Source organism: Pleurodeles waltl, chromosome 11 (assembly GCF_031143425.1).
Source record: "Pleurodeles waltl isolate 20211129_DDA chromosome 11, aPleWal1.hap1.20221129, whole genome shotgun sequence".
NCBI classification, from domain to species: Eukaryota; Metazoa; Chordata; class Amphibia; order Caudata; family Salamandridae; genus Pleurodeles; species Pleurodeles waltl.
The window spans coordinates 100,171,295-100,191,719 of NC_090450.1; the positions used below are offsets into that span (position 1 = coordinate 100,171,295).

At 45.0% G+C, this 20,425-nt stretch overlaps 1 protein-coding gene across 2 annotated transcripts in view; it reads left to right on the forward strand.

The window, feature by feature from the left end:
• The window catches only part of ZBBX (zinc finger B-box domain containing), a 440,192-nt gene that overhangs the window by 262,294 nt on the left and 157,473 nt on the right, over window positions 1–20,425 (forward strand). For both annotated transcript variants that reach the window (XM_069213223.1, XM_069213224.1), the window contains exon 14: window positions 4,138–4,307. In XM_069213223.1, the coding sequence (XP_069069324.1) occupies window positions 4,138–4,307 (170 nt within the window). The remainder of the gene's footprint in view (window positions 1–4,137; window positions 4,308–20,425) is intronic.

Below are 20,425 nucleotides of genomic sequence, written 5' to 3' on the forward strand. Positions count from 1 at the left end.
TGATGCACTGGACCTGTAACTGGATCTGCCTGAGTCATGCTAGCCTCTGCTGGAGTGAGTGGCTGATCCACAAGGCGTACATTCCAGGTCTTGGACACTGGGTATGGCACCAGTTCAGCTCCTCTTAGAAGAAAAGGATAAATCCTGAGGTTTTGGGCTCCTGTGACCACAAATGTGCCTGTTCATGCCAGGATCTTGTTGCAGGCAAGGACTGCCAATGGAACGCTCCAATGAACCGAACTCTTTGTGCTGCAGCAACTGCCAGCGACGATCGGCAACACAAGATCTGCACTTCGTGCTACAGCATCGTCAGCCACCAACGGGAAGCTCCAGCAACCATCTTCCATGACATCTGACAGGATCTTCGTGCTACAGCAACGACCTTCTGCATTCCTCTATAGACTGTCCTTGCTACATTGATGCGGCCAAATAAGGCAGTCGGACTGTGGAAGGTCAGTAGGCCCCTGGCAGGCTTAATAAAGTACTGACTATTGTTGCCTTCCTCCCATAGGCCATTTAAGGTACTGTTGGAGTCCTCTAACAAGTGTTAGTCCCTTCTTGGCACAAAGAAATAAGAGCAAAGAGAGTCAGATGGCTTTCCTCCAAAGTTGTCTCCTAAATAGAGAGCAGAACTAAGTGACGACAGAGGTAGAGGCTTAATCAATACTTTAGACATTGTAGAAAGTCTATAGCCATGTCTTTGGGACCTCCTTTGCTTCCTGGACTGACCACAAACACTTAAGATGGCCAAAGGCCATGAAAGTAGATATCCTAAAGGTGCTCTTTCTCTGTTCCCTTGTTAAGCACAGGCCCAAGGTGTAACCGAAGAATGCTGATGAACTTTTCTTGTAAATTTAATCCAATCAGATTACACAGTATCTCCTAGGCAGGAGTAGTTTCTGGAATGCCTGAATCTGGCAGGCTCTAGGGTCAATAATGTATAACAGTATTTTCATATATCATCTTGCAGTTACTTTGATCATTCTTGTCAACCCACTGTTTTCCATTAGCAGGGGACTTGCGTCAGTAGTCCTCTGTCAGGTGTACTAGATGTTTTTGTTCTTTCGTACTTAAAGGGTTTTAGATTCTGTTGGAATGTAAAGGTACACTCGTGCCACTCCTTTCGTCATGGTTTACCCTTGTTGCAATTATACAACTGTGGTTAAAGGCAGCAAATCTGTAGTTAAGGAGTACAGGACTTCTTCCGTCTGCATTCTTATAGGGAGATTGCCTGCTGACCTTCCCTATTTAAGCTTGTGTAAATTCTTTTGTTACTTACTGTTAGAAATAGGGTCTCTAGTTGGCAGAGGTATACACCTTTGTCCAAATAGGGATCACGATCCTAGTCAGAGTAAGTCACACACAATCCAAATTATCCTGTGCTCCTCCGGTAGCTTGGCACTGAGCAATCAGGCTTAACTTAGAAGGCACTGTGTAAAGTATTTGTGCAATAAATCATGCAATAACACAGTGAGAACACCACAAAAACACACAACACAGGTTTAGAAAAATATAGGATATGTATCTGATTAAATTAAGGTCAAAACTATCATGATTTGATAATCACAAGTTGAAATAACTTTTTTGTACTAATAAGTAGAATCTTTAGTTCTTAAAAGCAACTAATGTCTCCTGCAAGCACAAAGTACCTGGTTTGTGTCAAAATTACACACACGAAGACCGCAGAGAAGGAGATGCGTGGAAAAAGGTAGGTGTGCGTCGGTTTTCTGGGCGCACACATACGATGAGTTGATCCTTTTCCACGCGGCAAGGGCTTTGCGTCAATTTCTGACGCAAAGGCTTGAATCCTCTTTGCGAAGCGGGCTCTTGTAACACCCAGGGATGATGTGTGGAAATCCTGGGCATGCAGGACGAAGTCACAGCAGTTGCGTCGATCTGGTGGGTGATTGGCGGAATTTCTGCGGCACAACTGGCGCTGCGTTGCTTCCTCTCACAGGACGTTGGGCTGCATCGTTCTGGCTCGGCGATGCATCGATCTGGTGGGCTATGTGTCAAAGTTCCGGTCGCAACATTGGCGCTGCTTCGATCTCCACCCGTGGAGCCGGGCTGCGTTGTTACGGTTTGGCGATGCAGTGATTTTCTCTCCGCTGGGCAAGCTGTGTGTTGATTCCGGCAGGCTGTGCGTCTATTTACGCTAGACAAGGAGTTTCCTTGCAGAGATTAAGTCTTTTTGGCCATGAGACTCCAGGAACAGGAGGCAAGCTCAATCCAAGCCCTTGGAGAGCACTTCTCAGCAGAGCCAGAGGTCAGCAAGGCAGCAGGGCAACAGCAAGGCAGCATTCCTTAACAGCAAACAGACCAGGTGAGTCCTTTGGGCAGCCAGGCAACTTCTCTTGGCAGGTTTGCTCACCATGCCATTCCAGTTTGGACCCAGCCATATGCAAATTAGTCTTGACCCTGTTCCCCACTGAATCCTTCTAAGTTGATGTGTGTGGGATTGCATGAGGTAGTCCTCCTGGCATACATGAGGTGCACTACACCTGTCCGGGGTTCCCCTTGTATCTAGGTGGAAACAAAGGGTGTAGTGTACTGCATAGATTAAGGGATAGTCAGAGATCTTCTTTCTCTGATTCCCGGCAAGCTCCCCCTGTGCTTCTCCCCTTCTCATTCCCCTGCTGTTGACATTTTTAGCCATGTATACTTGCCTGGTCTGGATTCACATCAGTTTCAATTGAGCGGGAAGGTTTGTGTGTGTCCCCTTCCAACGATAATATTAGATGAAGGACACAATTAGGGCAAACGTTATGGTTGTTTAGGGTTAGGGTTGTGTTTTGGGATACGTTTATAGTTAGGTTTAAGATTAGGTTTTCTGTATACTCTGAGAGTTTAAGTTAAGGATTGTCGTTAGAGTTGATGTTAGGGTTGCTGTCAGGGGTTCTCTTCATTTTGGCTTATTCATAAAATTTTCTTCTTAACTGTCAATACAAAATATAGGGCCTCATTTTGAGAAAGGCGGTAAAACCCGCCTACCGCCGCGGCGATGACCGCCAAAAGACTGTCACCGCGGTTAACATCCGTCTGCCAAAATATGACCACAGCTGGATTTCTACCACAAGAAGGGCGGAAATCCGTGTGTGGCCATGCTGGCGGACGGTGTTAAGCTAGCACTACCACTAACAGCAGCGCCACCCCAGTAGACCGATGCCAGACGTAATATGTCAAATAATACGGCCTGGCAGTGTTCTGCTGGCAGGCGCTGCTGGCGGTAGCAGCGCCCCGTCCCTTGCCGGAAGACCCCCTGGATGCAGGTAAGTCAGGATTCCGACATGGGAGGGGGGGGGGGTTGTGGGGGTGTGTGCATGAATGTGTGAGTGTGTCCATAAATGTGTGTGTAGTGTTTGCGTGTGTGTGCATGTGTGAGAATGTGTATATGAATGGAAATGTGATTGGGTGTCTGCATGTCAGTGTGAATGTGTGTACGGATGTGTGCATGAATGAATGGATGCATGCGTGTATCAATGCGTGTATGCCTGTGTGAGAGAGTGTATTAATGCATGATGTGTGCCTGCTAGTGTGGTTGTTTGAAAGGGGAAGGGAGGAGCATGGATGTATGGGGGGGGTGGGAGACATCTGGGGAGTGTTAGGGGAAGGGGGATGGTCCTACTACCCATCACAAGGAAGGAATTCCCTGTCACTGGTAGGGCCTACCGCCATGGTTAACACCACGAAAACCATGGCGATAGGCAGGGTTAAAATGCTGGCGGCGGTACAGTAGCGGACGCAGGGTTGGTGATTGTTATCTCCAGCCTGGCGACTGCTACCGCCATGGTGGTCGGTGTGGTATAATAGCGGGTTGGCTTCAGCCAACCCGCCAATGTCATAATGTGGTGGTATGTACCGCCAGGCTGTTGGTGTTGTTGGTGGTACTACCGCCACATTTACACCGACCGCCAGGGGTCTTAATGGACCCCTTAATGTTTAGTCATTTTCGGTCCTTTCTAATAATGTTCTCTGGAAATGTTTTTGATTTGCATTTATTACTCATAGGTTATTTCTTCACACATTTTTCTGCTAAAAGACTAACTTACTCTATACTACCCTTACTTCTGTTAACAGTGATAACGAAGGGAGGTATTTCATTTATGAAGATCAAAAAACATTTTTTTTCTTTTTCAGTGTAATGCTAAGTCCTCCTTCGATTGGCCCTCAGAAAAAGTCTTCATCTCTCACTGAAAAGCAAGACTCTGTTTTGGTTCCTGCAATCAACAAGACTGAAAAGGCAACTATTCTTTCAAGTTATCTAGTGGAAAAGACCAACCTTTCAAAGCCTTCAAATAGCAGAAAGGGTGAGTGTCATGTTATACAATCTTAGCCGGCTGTTCGTTATAGTCAGCCTGTGGAAAAAGACACGCCTCCACGGCCCTCTGATGGCAGAAGGGGTGAAAGCCATGGAGACATTACTTTGGATACCATCCTTCCCTTACACAAGCAACTTGAGACAAAATGAGCACCTTGACATGAAAGTCGTCAAAACATTGTACGCATTACAATTGTGTACATTACCCACACTGTTATGCATTAGAGGGAGTACCACATTTTTTTATTCTTGAAAGGTGTTTAAGAAGTACAATTCTGATTTTCAGATACATTTGTGTTATACTCTTTTGTAAATTTCTCGCTAAACTGAAATGTCATAGAAATTTTAATGTTGCTCCATATTTCGGGAAAAAAAGTAGCTAAGCACTTCTGCTTTCTGATTCAGTATTTCTAAAACTAAATGTAAACACTTGTAAGCATCAAGAGCTAGAAAGATGAAGGATACTGGAAGATTTGGACTATCTGTTGCCTTGTTTATGTCATGAAACTGCCATTGAAAGGAAGGACTCAGTCGCCATGATTGTTTTGCTTCAGCCTCATTCTCTAGCTAAGTTACCACACTCTTTGTGGTGAATTTTTCCTTCAGGCATTCTTGTCAGCAAACAGTGACAAAAGCCTGTGATCTTGAACACTACTTAGAGGCTGATTTAGATATGTGAGTATGGATTTTACTCCATCAGGGCATTAGAGTGGCTGCACCTTGGCTTTAGACATGTCCGCTGCCTCTTTTTTTGGCAAAACCTGTGCTTATGGTGGTTTCTGTTAATGAATTGAAAGTGTGCCGTGCAGCTCCATCAACATGATAATGCCACAATTCATAATTACATATCTTTTTCTATTTTTAAAAACAAAATCATAAATTAAGATGTTCTTTTTATTTAAAAAAATCAATGATCCTCCTTCAGTGTGGAGAACTTTAGCGCACCCTCTATGCATAACGCTAAATCCACCATATGCGTGCACAGCTTCAGACTCTCTCCGCTGTTCCTTCTCCAATGGCTAGGCCGTTAGAGTCTTCACAATTACTTTTGTTCATTAATAGACACCAAACAATAATTGAAATGCTTTGAGGCAAAACTATTTAGCAGTATTAAATCTCTGGTGAAGATATCCATCCAAAAACCTTTGACATGTTTCTTTAGCTGGATATGTGCATCCTAAGCACAGTCACGGCTTGCGCTAATTAGTAGGGGCGGGGTGGTGCACTTACGGGAGGCGAAAAATTCAATTAAATAAAAAAATATTTTAAAAAAACAAAAAAAGCACTTACCTCTGCTCCCACGTCGCACCGCTCCTCTGCTTCCTCCCAATCTCACTGCAGACAAGCACAGGCTCCCATCCTGCCCTGCACCAATCCGGACGCTGCTTAAAGCAGCGTTAGGTTTGGCTGGGAGCTCCCAGCCAGGGTGCTCCGAGGCAGACTGGGAGCCTGTGCAGGCTCTCTCCAGCCCAGCAACTGTGTTGCTGGGCTGGAGAGAGCCCTGTGCGCTTGTGTGTTTGGCAGGCCCAAGACAGCCGGCCAAACACACATGCACTCTGAGGGGGACTGTTGTCCACTCCCCCACATTACTCATCATGTTCATGACCGTTTTTTTTGGGAGAAGGTTTGCCGCTGCAGGTGGGGGGGAGGGGGGGGGGGGTGACACTCCTCCACTGTTATGGAGGAGCCAACCTGTCTAAGCATCCTGTACGACATCCCATGTGCGACTGTACTCAATAAGGACAGAAAGGATGAATTTGTGCCTCTTTTGGCTATTAAAGGACGAAGCACAACCATAGAGACAAGACATGAAAATCACCTTCTATAGGAGATTTGGAGCCCATGACTCAAAAGATAAAAGGCCAAATGCAAAACCTAGTGCTTTATCTAGTAATATTCCAGTGCAGGTTGCAGTCATACTTAGAGCTACGGCAAGCAATCATATGTTTTCCAATGAGCAAGTGCAGTGTTGTATAAGGAGTCGAAAGATTGGTAAGTTCAAAATAAAAAAAGAAAACGTTTAGCAAATGCTGACATTTTATTTGACACCACTTTCATATGTCTGCGTTTATATACTCATGCACTACCACATCTAGTTTGAGATGGACAGATATTCGATTGTTTTTCTTAATATTATTCTAACTGGGTTCCATCGTATAGTTTGGTTGGTAAGAATGTAGAATTTTAAAATGTGTATCCGAAGGTGGCTCTTCTGCATGCTCTGACACACACTTTTGCTAGTGATTTTACCTGGTGAGGGGCTTCCCATGCTTGATCTCAGAACATCCTTGCTCTTCTCTTTTACGGATTTCTTTTAAAGCAAATGGACACACACGCTCTAAAATGATTTACTTCTGTAAAACCCCTGGCCCTACTCCCTAACTAATATTTCAGACTTTTCCACCAAACTTATGTTTGCTTTGTACAAACAACTAATGAATTGCAACGTATCTGTCTTCTACGGACTTTACTGATCCTCAGAACTGGGACGTTAACACAACACACCTTCAGTTCACTGCTATTGTACCAGCATTTGAAGGTTGTTCATCTCTCTCTAAAGAACCTATGTGTTTTAGTCAACATAATATGGAGGAAAAAAACATCCTCCCTTGCTTTTTCCACTACATTTCTGAGAAGCCTGAATGTTATCTTTAGCTTTTAGCTACAAATGAGAATCAAACTAACTGCTGTTCCTGCAGTACAATCCAGGACAGATTTCTTTAGGCAAACTCCTTTCTTAAAGTAGTAGAGCCCCGATTGACTCTGAGAGTTGCTGATGGCGATCATAGAAATGGGGTCTTTGATTGGCAGTCAGGTTAACCCCTGTCCAAGCAAGGACCTTCACTCTAGTCAGGGTAAGTCACACACAATCCAAATTATCCTGTACCCACCCTCTGGTAGCTTGGCACTGAGCAGTCAGACTTAACTTAGAAGGCAATAATGTGTAAAGTATTTGTGCAATAAATCATCCAATAACATCATATAGCACCACAAAAATACACCACACAGTGTTTAGAAAAATATATAATCTTTATCTGGATAAATACAGGTCAAAAATGAATGAAATGCAATAAGTATATGTTTAGATATGACTGAAAAGTGATATAAAGTGTCTTAAGTCTTTTAAAGGCAAACTAAGTCTCTTTCAGGCACAAAGTACCTGGTTCACATGAAAGATATCTGCCAAGAACCGCAGAGGAGGAGATGCGTGGAAACAAAGGGGTGTGCGTCAATTTCTGGGGCTGCACACAGAGATGCGTCAATTAGTTTTCAAGCAGGGACGGCTGTGTGTCGAATTCTGGCATTCGGTTGTGGATCCTCTTCGGTTTGCAGGGTTTTCAGATATCCCGGGGATAATGCGTGGACTTCCGGCTCTGGTAGGACAAAGTCACAGGAACTGCGTCGAACTGGTGGGCGTTGCGTCAAATTTTCTACCGCACGGCAGGCACTGCATAGATTCCTTGCTGTGTCGATCTGGCGAGGCCATGCGTAGAATTTCCAGTCTCTACGCTGGTGCTGCGTCGATCTTCTCATTGCAAAGTCGGGCTGTGTCATTCCGGTTTGGCGTGCAGTGAAATTTTCACCGCGGTGCAGGCTGTGCGTCGTTTCTGGCAGGCTATGCATCTAATTTTGCCGCACAAGGAGTCCTTTTTGTAGAGATGAAGTCTTTTTGGTCCTGAGACTTCAGGGGACAGGAGGCAAGCTCTATCAAAGCCCTTGAAGAACACTTCTTCACCACAGCCAGAGAGCAGCAATGCAGAAGGGCAACAGCAAGGCAGCAGTCCTTCACAGAAAGCAGACAGGTGAGTCCTTTGAGCAGCCAGGCAGGTCTTCTTGGCAGGATGCAGGTTCTGATTCAGGTTCTCTTCTCCAGTAAAGGTCTGAGTTGTTAGGGGCAGAGGCCCTATTTAAATACCCAAATGTGCCTTTGAAGTGGGGGAGGCTTCAAAGAGTTTTTTTTTAAGTGCACAAGGCCCCCTTTCAGTTCAGTCATGTCTGCCAGGGTCCCATTCGGGGGTGTGGCAGTCCTTTGTGTGAGGGCAGACCCCTGTCCTTTGACATGCAAGTGTTGAGCCATCCACCCCCCCAGTCCAGGAAGATCCATTAAAAATGCAGATGTATGCAAGTGAGGCTGAGTATCCTGTGTTTGGGGGGGGTGTGAGTGGATGCATAGGGGAGCTGTCAACTAAACCTAGCCAGACATGGATTGGAAGGTACAGAAGGCTTTAAGTATAGAGAAATGTTCACTTTCTAAAAGTAGCATTTCTAAAATAGTAATATAACATCCAACTTCACCAGTTAGCAGGATTTTGTATCACCATTCTGGTCATACTAAATATGATCTTCCTACTCCTTTCAGATCAGCAGCTACTACTCAATGTATGAGGGCAGCCCCAATGTTAGCCTATGAAGGGAGCAGGCCGCACAGCAGTGTAAAAACGAATTTAGGAGTTTTACACTACTAGGACCTGTAAACTACAGAGGTACATGTCCTGCCTTTTACCTAAACAGCGCCCTGCCGTATGGGTTACCTAGGCATCCCTTAAGGGTGTCTTATGTGTAGAAAAAGGGGAGTTTTAAGCTTGGCAAGTACTTTTAAATGCCAAGTCGAAATTGGCAGTGAAACTGCACACACAGGCCTTGCAATGACGGGCCTGAGACAAGGTTAGGGGCTACTTAAGTGGGTGGCACAACCAGTGCTGGAGGCCCACTAGTAGCGTTTAATCTACAGGACCTGGGCACATATAGTGCACTCTACTAGGGACTTATAAGTAAATGAAATAGTCCAATTGGGTATGAGCCAATGTCACCATTTTTTAAAGAGAGAGCATATACACTTTAGCACTGATTAGTAGTGGTAAAGTGCACAGAGTCCTAAAGCCAACAAAAATGAGATCAGAAAAAGAGAAGGAGGAAGGCAAAAAGTCTGGGGATGACCCTGCAGAAAGGCCATTTCCAACAATGAGCAAGACCAGTTGGCATTTTGATGCCCTTGCATCCTCTCTGGAATTGGAGAATGGTGGAAAGGAGCCACATCCTGCCTAAATTACTTATGTTCCTTTTTGGACCTATCTGAAAACTTCCACCTAGATTTAGATCTGCCCCAGGAACAACTTCAGGAACCTTTTCTACCTCGACCGGACAGGGTGTGGTGTCTTCTGAAGTTTGGCGACATAAAGCTTAACCTTGCTCTTTGGTTTGACCTTCGGATTCATCAGGGCTCAATCCTCACTGGCTCTAAAATCATATTCACCCCTCAAGCACCAAAGGCATACCTAATGAGGGTCTGTCACACACACTTGTTTGCAACAACCGCTAAACTGTTTGAACCCTGTTTCCATGGGAGGCAAATTTTCCCTTGCACGCTGGAAAAAATTTGGAATTTTGTTAGAAAAAAGTCTTTAAAAGGCTAAGAAGCAGTTCCGGATCCGCTTCTGGAGGCGTGTAAAGAAAGGATTTAAGGTCAGCGTGCAAGGGTGATGCTTTCGTGCAGCTCTGCTTGTCACTTCTGGAGTGGAACAACATTGGCACAGAACTGCAGTGCACCACCTACCAGTATGTAGGAGTACTACTTTGAAGTTTATGGATCCAATCTGATGCCTGGAAAATATTCACAAGGTGAGGAATTAGCAGTTAGATAGAGTATCCACCAGAAACTTGTTTTACAGGTAAACAATGTACCCATCCACTCTGTGAAGGTGAGCCATCAGTTCAAGTGGATCATTACTACACCCTAATCCAGATTACAGTGATAGGCAGAGTATCTATGGCTCAATTCTCTTAATGATGATTCATGGTCTAAAACATCACAGTGTGTATCCCTGGAATCTCTCTTATGTGTTAATACAGTTCATGCTCTCACTTTTTCTCTTTATGCCTTATGAAATGGGAATGCCAAGAAATCAGATTTAATAGTGCCATTAAGTAGCATTGACAAATCTACTTCTATATGCATTTGACTCTGAAAAATCTCCTTTCATTATCTCTTCTAACATAACTTCTTCACCCTTCATCTTACCTATGACCTTGCTTTCACCTATTCAAAGAATACTCTGTCAGTTTCACATTATCATGGCTCTAAAAGCTACAATTAGAGCAACACTACTCTACACTACTTTAAGCGAGAAGGCACAGAGATGGGGTGCTCACCCTCAAATCTTCAATCTAGATCTCCACCCCTGCATCCTCTCCTCTGAGGACCCTCCTGGGCTTGACAGATTCACATAGCGGCGACCTTAGAGCACCATGATTCTTTTTCTGCTGGAAGGGATCCTTCCTTGCTGCTGCAACAACCTAATGATTCATTAGCTCCTTTCAAATTACACAATCCGTACTGCAGCACCAGGATCCATGGCATCCTCAGAGGGCATAAACTCCTGCACAATCCTGGAATTTATTTGATTCCATTGGAGGGCACACATCAGGAAGGTGCCGGTCACAACCTAGCACAGAAGCTCAGTGATAGCTGGGTTGTTCCACCTGTGTTGAGGTTATACCTACTGGATCCTGTTCACTGGAGTTAGCTCGGCCGGCAGAGCAGTCATTAGTAGTTGTGCTATCGACCACACACACACACATATCCTGGATGTTATTACCAACCACAAGTGTTCTAGTCATTTTGTCTGATTTCTTTCTAATGACAGCCATGTTGATGATGTCCAAAGGAAAAAGGTTAGAGCAGATGGAGGACAGAGCCATCTACCTCTTTTCTTTCATGCAATCTTTTAAAAACTATGGACCACTATCTTACATATGGAATGTTTAAGTCACTTTCTTATGTGTTACGTATTACTGCTCGTTAGCTTACATTGACTTTGAAAGGTTGACATTTACATCAAAACATATCTATAACTGTCCTGAAATGCCCCCAGCAACTGCTGGCTAGCTGCAAATGCATTACATCTTGTGAGAAATACTTGCAGATGGCTAGGTGCAGATGCATTGCAACAGACAGGCAAATCAGCAGCTGTGCACCGTACCTCCCACAGCATCTTTAACTGTGACACTTTCAGCTGCTACATAGTACATCAAGTAGGTAACATGCCCCACCTTCTCCCTCTCCAATACTTCTACCTGCGGTTGAGATCTGTTGCTCACTCCAACAGATTGATTCACTTGATCAATGGATATACTTATTGTGATCAACTGATTTGTCATATGGGCAAAGGACTACTGATTCTCTGCACTACCACTGCCTGAAGTCAAATTACTTCCTAAACACCACATCCTACGTTTGTTTCACTAATTAGTTCCTATCATAATTTATCCTTCTGGCTACAACTCGTATGCTCATCATGGCCAAGCAAAACTCTTTGGGAACCCATCACATCAAGTCTCACTAAGCTCCAAATGTTCTATTCCCTCTGGATCCCTCTTTAAACAGAGTGAAAAATTTAAAATTAACATGCTCATCGTCAACCCAGAGACTCTAATTGCTAATAGCTATTAAGAGCTATTTCAAGCCATTAAAGGTGTCACCAACCTAGAGCTCATTTTTTTTGGCTTCAACATGCAAGATTAGGTAAGGTCTCTCAGTTAAAACTATTATTACTCCAGTATAGGAACTTTCATAGATTCACATGCTTGAATCCTTCCCTGTCGTCGAGATGGGAGCCCCCAGTACATCAAAACAGCTATAGGCTACTGCAAAGAAATAAGGCCTTCACTTTAGTAGCCTATCCTCATCACTATGAGCAAAAGGACCGAAAGAAGGCCCATGCAATCAGGCTTCCCCTCCCTCTAGAACCCTCCTGAGAGAAGCTCCCTTCCCCCAGATTTTCTACCTCACGTCGTGCTAGGGAGTCTCCATTGAGCTCTGCTCTGTCAACACTTCAGAGGAGTTCATTTTCACTGTTTTTCTTCAGAAAAAGGATTTTCTACAGCAAGTAAGGTGTCTTCTTCTTACCTTGCTAAAGAGAACTCTGTTTTGGAAAGAATTCACCACGTCAGATAAAGAGAAGAAACACCTTTTCAGAGCCTGTAAGACCTGTGGGAAAAAGAGGCTTCTCTCTGAGGACCCACACAGGGACTGCATTTACTGCCTCTACCCTGACCATGTGGCCAAATACTGCAAGGTTTGCAGGACCTTCTCTACCAAAAACCTCAAAGACAGAGAGTGTAATTTGGCTCCAGAAACTAAAGTCCAGATCTAACCCAGTGTCTGGCTCTGACAGTGAGGAATCTACAGCTTCCTCCAGAAATCTACAGAAAAGAGGCAGATCTCCTCAACCTCACTCAGAAGATCTTCCTAGAAAGGCTCACAAGAAATCCAAAAGGGTACCCTCTAAACCTGGGAGTCCTTCAAGTTCTCCTCACACGAGTTCTGTTTCTTCAAAAAGGCACTCAAAAGAAAGATCTGTCTCCTCAGGGCGCAGCAAAAGAGCCCTTTCTGAGCCTCCAACACCACCTCCAGTGGTGATACATGTTTTTAAGGGGGCCATCTGGAAAATCGACGATGACACAGTCGCCAACATCGTCGACGAGAACACCATCGACGGCGGTGTCTAAAGGTGTCTGCACAGCATTATCGTTGACTGCTACTACTTCTACAATCTCTATGGCGTTGTCCTCTTCATCGACGATCGTGTCGACGACGTCCTTGTCGACGGCGTTCATGGTTTCCTCTCCCATCGCCTCTCCTTCATCCATGTTATCCCCTGTGAGACTGTCGACGTTGACTCTACCGTCGTCGTTTTCCTCGTCGCCGAGAATGTCTCCATCGATGTCTCCGTCAGTGACTCCGTCGGCGCTGCCGTCGGTGACGCTGATACCATTGACGATGCTGTCGGTGATGCAGACGAGTGTACCGTCTACATTCCCGTCAATTATGTCATCCATGTTGCCGTCGTGATGCTGGCGACGAGGGTTAAGACACACAAGAAGTCTTCTTTCCTTTTACCGTTGGTAACATCTCCAGGTAGAGTTTCAGCCTTGGTACCTACGCATCTGCTGGAGCAAGAGGACTCAGATGATGAGGGACCTTTCGGGGTTGTTCGTAGCCCATCAGAACTGCACGTCAAGTGCCAGGATCTAGAGGAGGACACCCAGCATGATCCGCAATCTTACTACCCACAATCCTACCAGTATCCTTATCAGGAGCAGATGGTTTCCTTGCCAGGATCACTCATAGCTGATCTACAGCTTATGTTGGACGACTACAGTAAGCGGTTTCCACCAGCTGGCTTGGAAGTTCAGCAACCTGTTGCGTCCTCTATACCTTCTACCCCTGTCCATCCAGGAATCCAAACATCCCATGGACCGCCACAAACACTGGTTTCCATTCCGGTGCAGGATTTGTCCTCCCCTGAAGAAGATGATGATGATAGAGATGAGGGAGAGTTGCCGGACGCAATAACTGAATGGGATGACTATCAAATTCCCACTCCGTCCTATCCCTCTCCGGTTCCTGTAGATTTCCCTCCGGGTGACATCGGCGGTTTCCACAACCTGCTGGAAAGAGCTGCTAAAAGATTTGAGTTGCCCATGCCCACAAAACAAATGGACTGTTTTTTGTATGATTTTAAGGAGCCTTTTCAAAAGAGCGTTAAATCTATGCTGATGTGGACTGTATCTGGAATGAGGGCATTAAAGTTATGAAGAACCCAGCCACGGTCACCCCAGTTCTACCTCGCCTTGATAAGAAATATAAGGTGCCTGAAGATTCTCCGGCCTGCCTCACGGGCCATCCCAGACCCGACTCAGTAATTGCTCAGGCTGCTCAACGCTGATCAAGGAACCCTTCAGTACCAATCTCTGCCCCACCCGACAAAGAGGGTAGGAGATTAGACAATATAAGAAAACGTTTTTCATTAATGGCTTCGCTTATTATACGAGCTTCTAACTCTCTGGCTATCTTAGGCAGATACAATAGGCAGATATGGGCTGACATTGCACCCTATTTGGATCAGCTGCCTGAAGACTCTAAATCAGAAGCAAAGAAAGTCTTGCAGGAAGGGGAGAGATCTTCTGCAGAAATTATAGACTGCGCTATGGACATCGCTACTACGGCTTTCTGTCAGATGGCAGGTTCTGCTGTTCTCAGAAGGCAAGGTTGGCTCCGAGTGACTTCATTTAGGCCCGAGGTCCAAAATAAGATCCTTGACCTTCCCTTTTATTGGTGAAGCCCTGTTTGGGAAGCACATTGAGGATGCCCTTCAGTCAATCAAGACTGACACGGACACAGCCAGGTCCCTGGGTATCCTACAGTTCAAAAGGCAGCCTTTCCGAGGAGCTCGAGGCCGTGGCTACTCATCATACAGAACAGGGTTTCAGCAGTACAGATATCCTTCAGTCTCTGCGGCATCCCATTCCTTTCGTCCTCAATCCCAACAGAGAATGCCTCAACAGGCGACTTATTCGAGAGTTCCCCAGAGAGGAAAAGCTGGAAGACAACCATAAGTCGCAGGCCGTAGACAATGACTTGCTATCGTCTCCGGCTACAAACCTTCACTTGTGTTCAAAACTAGGGCGAAGGATTTCCCTCTACTTCCACAACTGGCAGAAGATAACATCCGACCAATGGGTCCTAAATCTCATACAGTTTGGCCATACCCTGGAGTTCTTGCACTACCCCCCTACGAAACCTCCCCTACCTCGAAAGGTGAAGCACTTGCATCTGCTCAGACAGGAGGTCGAGTCCATGCTTCTCAAGGGAGCTATAGAAAAGGTTCCACATTGGGAGAGAGGAAAGGGTTATTACTCCTGATTCTTCTTAGTCCGAAAGAAACAAAAAAGTTGGCACCCAATTTTAGACCTCGGGGATCTCAACATTTATCTAAAAAAAACAATCATTCCGTATGATCACCTTATCAGACATCCTGTCCCTTCTAAATTCGGGGGATTTCATGGCCACCCTTGACTTACAGGACGCATATTTTCATATCCCTATTCATTCCTCCCACAGAAGATATCTCAGATTTGCAGTAGCCGGCGAACATTACCATTTCAAAGTCTTGCCCTTCGGCCGGAAGTCGGCTCCCAGGATCTTCACCAAGTGAAGATCCTGCTCCAGTGGCAGCTTTTCTCAGGAGGCAAAACCATCAAGTCTTCCCGTATCTGGACGACTGGCTGGTCAAAGCCAGATCCAGATCTCATGCGCAGAAGTCCACAATAGCTTGTATCGAGCTGTTCACGAGCCTGGGCCAACCGGTCAATCGTGAAAAATCAGCTTTCCAGCCGTTAAGGAGAAGAACTTTTCTAGGGGCAGTACTGGACACTTCCACCAACAAGGCAGCCCCTACAGAGGACAGACGGAGAAAGCTCATCTCCCTCGCGAAGCGTTTACAAAAAAGAAAGTACGTTTCAATTTGCCTATTAAAGTCCCTGTTAGGGATGATGTCCTCCTGCATTCTTCTGGTACCTTTCTGTCATCTAAGAATGAGACCCCTCCAGGAGCTGTTAGATCTTCAATGGGCACAAGTCATGGGGTCTTACGACCATATCATCAGGATAACGAGGCCCATGATGCTCTCTCTAGCTTGGTGGATTCAGGAGTCTCACTTAGCGACTGGACTTTCTTTTTCCCCCCAACAAGCACCTTGGGTGATAACTACAGACGCTTTTCTCAAAGGATGGGGTGCTTTCCTCCAACACCTGCAAGTAGGAGCCAAATGGAAGCCGCATCATAAAGTCTTTCAGATCAATTACCTCGAATTGAAGGCTTTTCGACTAGCGCTGTGTGTTTTTCTCCCAAAAATAAGAGGTTCCTCAGTTCTCATCCGGACGGACAACACAACGACAATGCATTACATAAACAAGCAGGGAGGAACCAGGTCTCTACTCTTACCGAGAGAATCTCAGCGCATTTGGGAATGGTCTATCAGCAACAAAATAAACCTTCGAGCGGAACGTGTCCCAGACATGTAGAACATCATTGCGGATTCCCTGAGCAGATCACGGTCGTCCAACCACGAGTGGGAATTGGACCAGGAACTCTTGGATCAGGTTTTCGACCCGATGGGGGGAAACAGAACTTAGATCTCTTTGCCACCCCGCAGAATGCGAAATGCCATTTCTTCGCAAGTCGGGATCCACATCGGGGCTCTTGGCGGAATGCGTTTTCCATGGTATGGTCAGGAATTTATGACTACGCTTTTCCTCCCATTCCCCTGAAGTCCAAGGGTTCTGGCAAAGATCAAGATAGAACGCTGCAAGCTCCTTCTGATTGCTCCAGCATGGCCTCGTCAGTTTTGGTATACAGAACTCCTTCACCTCTTGCAGAGCTGCAGCATCCCTCTGCCAGCTATACCCTCCCTACTTACAATGAACGTGGGCCAAGTTCTTCACCCGGATCCGGCTTTACTTCACTTGACAGCCTGGCTCCTGAACACCATGAGTTTGCGCATCTAGGTTTGCCATCAGATTGCAGGGCCATTCTTGCCAGAGCTGTAGCTGAGAGTACCAACAAATGTTATCGTCTGAAGTGGAAGAGATTCTGCTTTCGGTGTGCTCTGGTCCAGGTGCACCCCTTTTCGTCATCACCGCAGCAGATTTTACCTTATCTTCTGCTCCTAGCCAAATCGGGTTTGGCGATTTCTTTGATTAAAGTTCACCTGGCATCAATTTCCCGTTATAGGCGTACGGAGAACGAGCCTCCCCTGTGGCCGGCGAGAGTCATAAAACTGTTTCTGAGGGGTCTGTTCAGGTCCTTCCCTCTGGTACGGCCTCCACCTCCTTCATGGCACCTTAATTTGCTCTTGTCTCAATTAATGAAACCACCGTTTGAGCCAATCCACCAGGCAGATATAAAGTTACTATCCTGGAAAGTGTCTCTTCTGCTCGCTCTCACTTCAGATAGAAGAGTAAGTGAAGTACAGGCATTCACGATCCAGGATCCTTTCTTACAATTCAAAAAGGATAGAGTAATTTTGAGAACAAACCTAAAATTCATACCTAAGTTGCCGTCTGATTTTCATATAAATCAACCAGTGATACTGAAAACATACTTTCCTAATCCATCGACGCCAGCAGAGCAGGCTCTACACTCTTTGGATGTTCAGAGGGGCCTGAAATTTTACCTGGACAGAACTAAACAGTTTAGACAATCTAACCAGCTTTTTGTGGCTTTCGGTGCTCCACGCAAGGGGCGAGCTTTATCTAAATAAGGAATTGCGAGGTGGAATAGCCTCTGCCATTAACTATTCTCATACATCGGCAGGAAAACCTTTGCAGAATCCACTGCGGGCACATTCTACAAGGAAAATGGCTGCATCCATGGCACTTTTTGCTGGAGTGCCCATTCAGGACATCTGGAGAGCAGCCACATGGAAGTCTGTGCATACTTTCGCAAGACATTACTGTTTGGAGGAAACTCAGCAAGGAGATATGGCGGTAGGACAAGTGGTGCTGCGACATCTTTTCCAGTAGCGGTGAGCTATTGTAAGATCTTTATTCCTTTTCCCGCCAGTCCAGTCTAATTTGTGCACATTGCATAAGTTAGTTTTTTTCCTTTACGGCTCTCATATTCATAGTTTTGCCTGTTTTAACATACCATAAGATTTTGCTGATATATGGATGTTCCAAGGTGTGTGTGTGTGTGTGTGTGTGTGTGTATATATATATATATATATATATATATATATATATATATAATAATATTGGTGTATGGGTTTGTATATAGATGCATTCGTGTGTGCATGTATCAATTACTATACATATGGTTTAATGTTATACAATGTGCTTCATTACTGCTTGCAATTCCGATTCAAGCATGTGAATCTACGAAAGTTCCAATACTAGAGTAAGAAAATAAGGGCCAGATGTAGGTAGCATTTTGCATGGCGCAAACTGCGAAAACCGCAGTTTGCGCCATGCAAAATGCGCATCGCGATGCTCATTACCATTTTGCGACCGACTCGCAAAATGGGAATGCGACTCGCAAATAGGAATGGGTGTCCCCTTCCTATTTGCGACTCGCACCTCAATGCTAAATTGCTTTGTGACCGCGAACGCGGTCGCAAAGAAATTCGCAGTTACCACCAGTGTCACACTGGTGGTAACCCATTCACAAAAGGGAAGGGGTCCCCATGGGACCTCTTCCCCTTTGTGAATGTTGCCAGAAATGTTTTTTCAGAGCAGGCAGTGGTCCAATGGACCACTGCCTGCTCTGAAAAAACGAAACCAAATGGTTTTGTTATTTTTTTGTATTGCAACTCGTTTTCCTTTAAGGAAAACTGGCTGCAATACAAAAAAAAAAAAACTGCTTTATTTAAAAAGCAGTCACAGACATGGAGGTCTGCTGTCTCCAGCAGGCCACCATCCCTGTGAGTGCAGGGAATCGCAATGGGGTCGCAAATAGCTACCCACCTCATTAATATTAATGAGGTGGGTCTTTGCGACCACATTGCGATTCGCAGACGGTGTCTGAGACACCGTTCGGCATCCGAATTTGCGATTCGGAAATTGCGAGTCTCACCGACTCTCAATTTCCGAATCGCGAATTCGGAAATTGCTACATCTGGCCCAAAGTTACTTACCTGTAACTGTAGTTCTCCAGTATTGGAATCTTTCATAGATTCACATGTGACCCTCCCTCCTCCCCTGGGAAGCTCACCTTCTCCTGTCTTCTTCAGATACTCTTATACTCGTGCTTGAGAAAATCTGAGGGAAGGGAGCTCCTATCAGGAGGGTTCTAGAGGGAGGGGAAGCCTGATTCGCTGGGCCTTGTTTCAGTCCTTTTGCTCATAGTGATGGGGATAGGCTACTAAAGTGAAGGCCTTAGGCCTTTTTTCTATGCAGTAGCCTGTATGTGTAGCTGTTTTGATGTACTGAGGATTTCAATCTTGACGACGGGGAAGGATTCAAGCATGTGAATCTATGAAAGATACAAATACTGGAGAACTACAGTTACAGGTAAGTAACTTATTTTCATTCTTCTCATTGGTTGAAGCATGTAGTCTCACCCATTATCCATAGCACACTGATTACCATAAATATGTAAAGGTATTGAGTCAGTCAAATCAGTTTAGCCTTCCATCTTTTGACCTGAACTTCAGCAGAGTAAATTTTGTTGCACTTTACTGATCATCTCCTTTAGACCTAACCTGTCACACACTGGCTGCTGGCCCAGATTTTCCCACCAGCCTTACTTTTCTCATCCCCCACCCTTGTCCTTCTTACTTCTTCAACTCTCCCTCACCACAAAAACGTCAGAGGACGCCATCCTCTCCACTATCCCTGCTAAACCCATACCAGGTGTCCTCATCATTTTGAGGTGGGCAATCAAAAGCACCTATGACATTCATAACCTCACCGCTTATCCTGTCCATCGTGGACACTTTGTTCATTAATTAATCACTGACAGACATAACCAATCTCCTTAAATTGAATTATATTGTAACCAAGAACTGAGACCAGAGAAGAGTGGGCCAGTTGTCTGGGTCTGTCTCAACTCACTATTCCTCAAGTTGATTCATGGCCCATCTTGTGACTTATTCAAGTGTCTCCTATATTAAACTGTTGACAAGCCAATAATTTTTCTTGTCCATCACGTCTTATACAATTCACAAATTAAATGCCTCACTTCCTTCTATTCTGACCTACTTCATCTCTCCCAGTACAAAGAATTACATTAAAAGGTAAGATCTTAGGTCAGCTGAACATTTCGACCAATGACCGATCCGATACCTATAAAAGTACTGATGATATAAATTCCCTCAGTTTTACTGATTGGCCGAATAAACCATCCATCAGAGAGACCATAGTATTTGCTTAGGATTCTTCTTGATAGCTGAGCTCCAGCAGTGAGGGATCTCACAGCTAATATTGAGCGATTACTAACTAATCAAATTCTACATTGATATTGATATAAAGCACCCATGACCTTGTCCATCTCACCTTATCAAGTAATTTGATCAAAATACAGCCCAAACCTTTTACTAAATAGGAAATGACCCAACCTCATCTGGAATCCTCTGTCAGCACCTTTAATCATCTTGATTCAAATTCATCCAAGACTTTGTATTTTGTTCCTCTCATCTCCACCCCGATACATTGCCCTTTAAAAATGAATAAATGTACTATAATTGCCTCTGTCAAATGAAAAATCAGCTCAGAGCCCTGTTAAGATGCTGATATAAACCTAATCTTACAGCTTGCATACACTGCAAA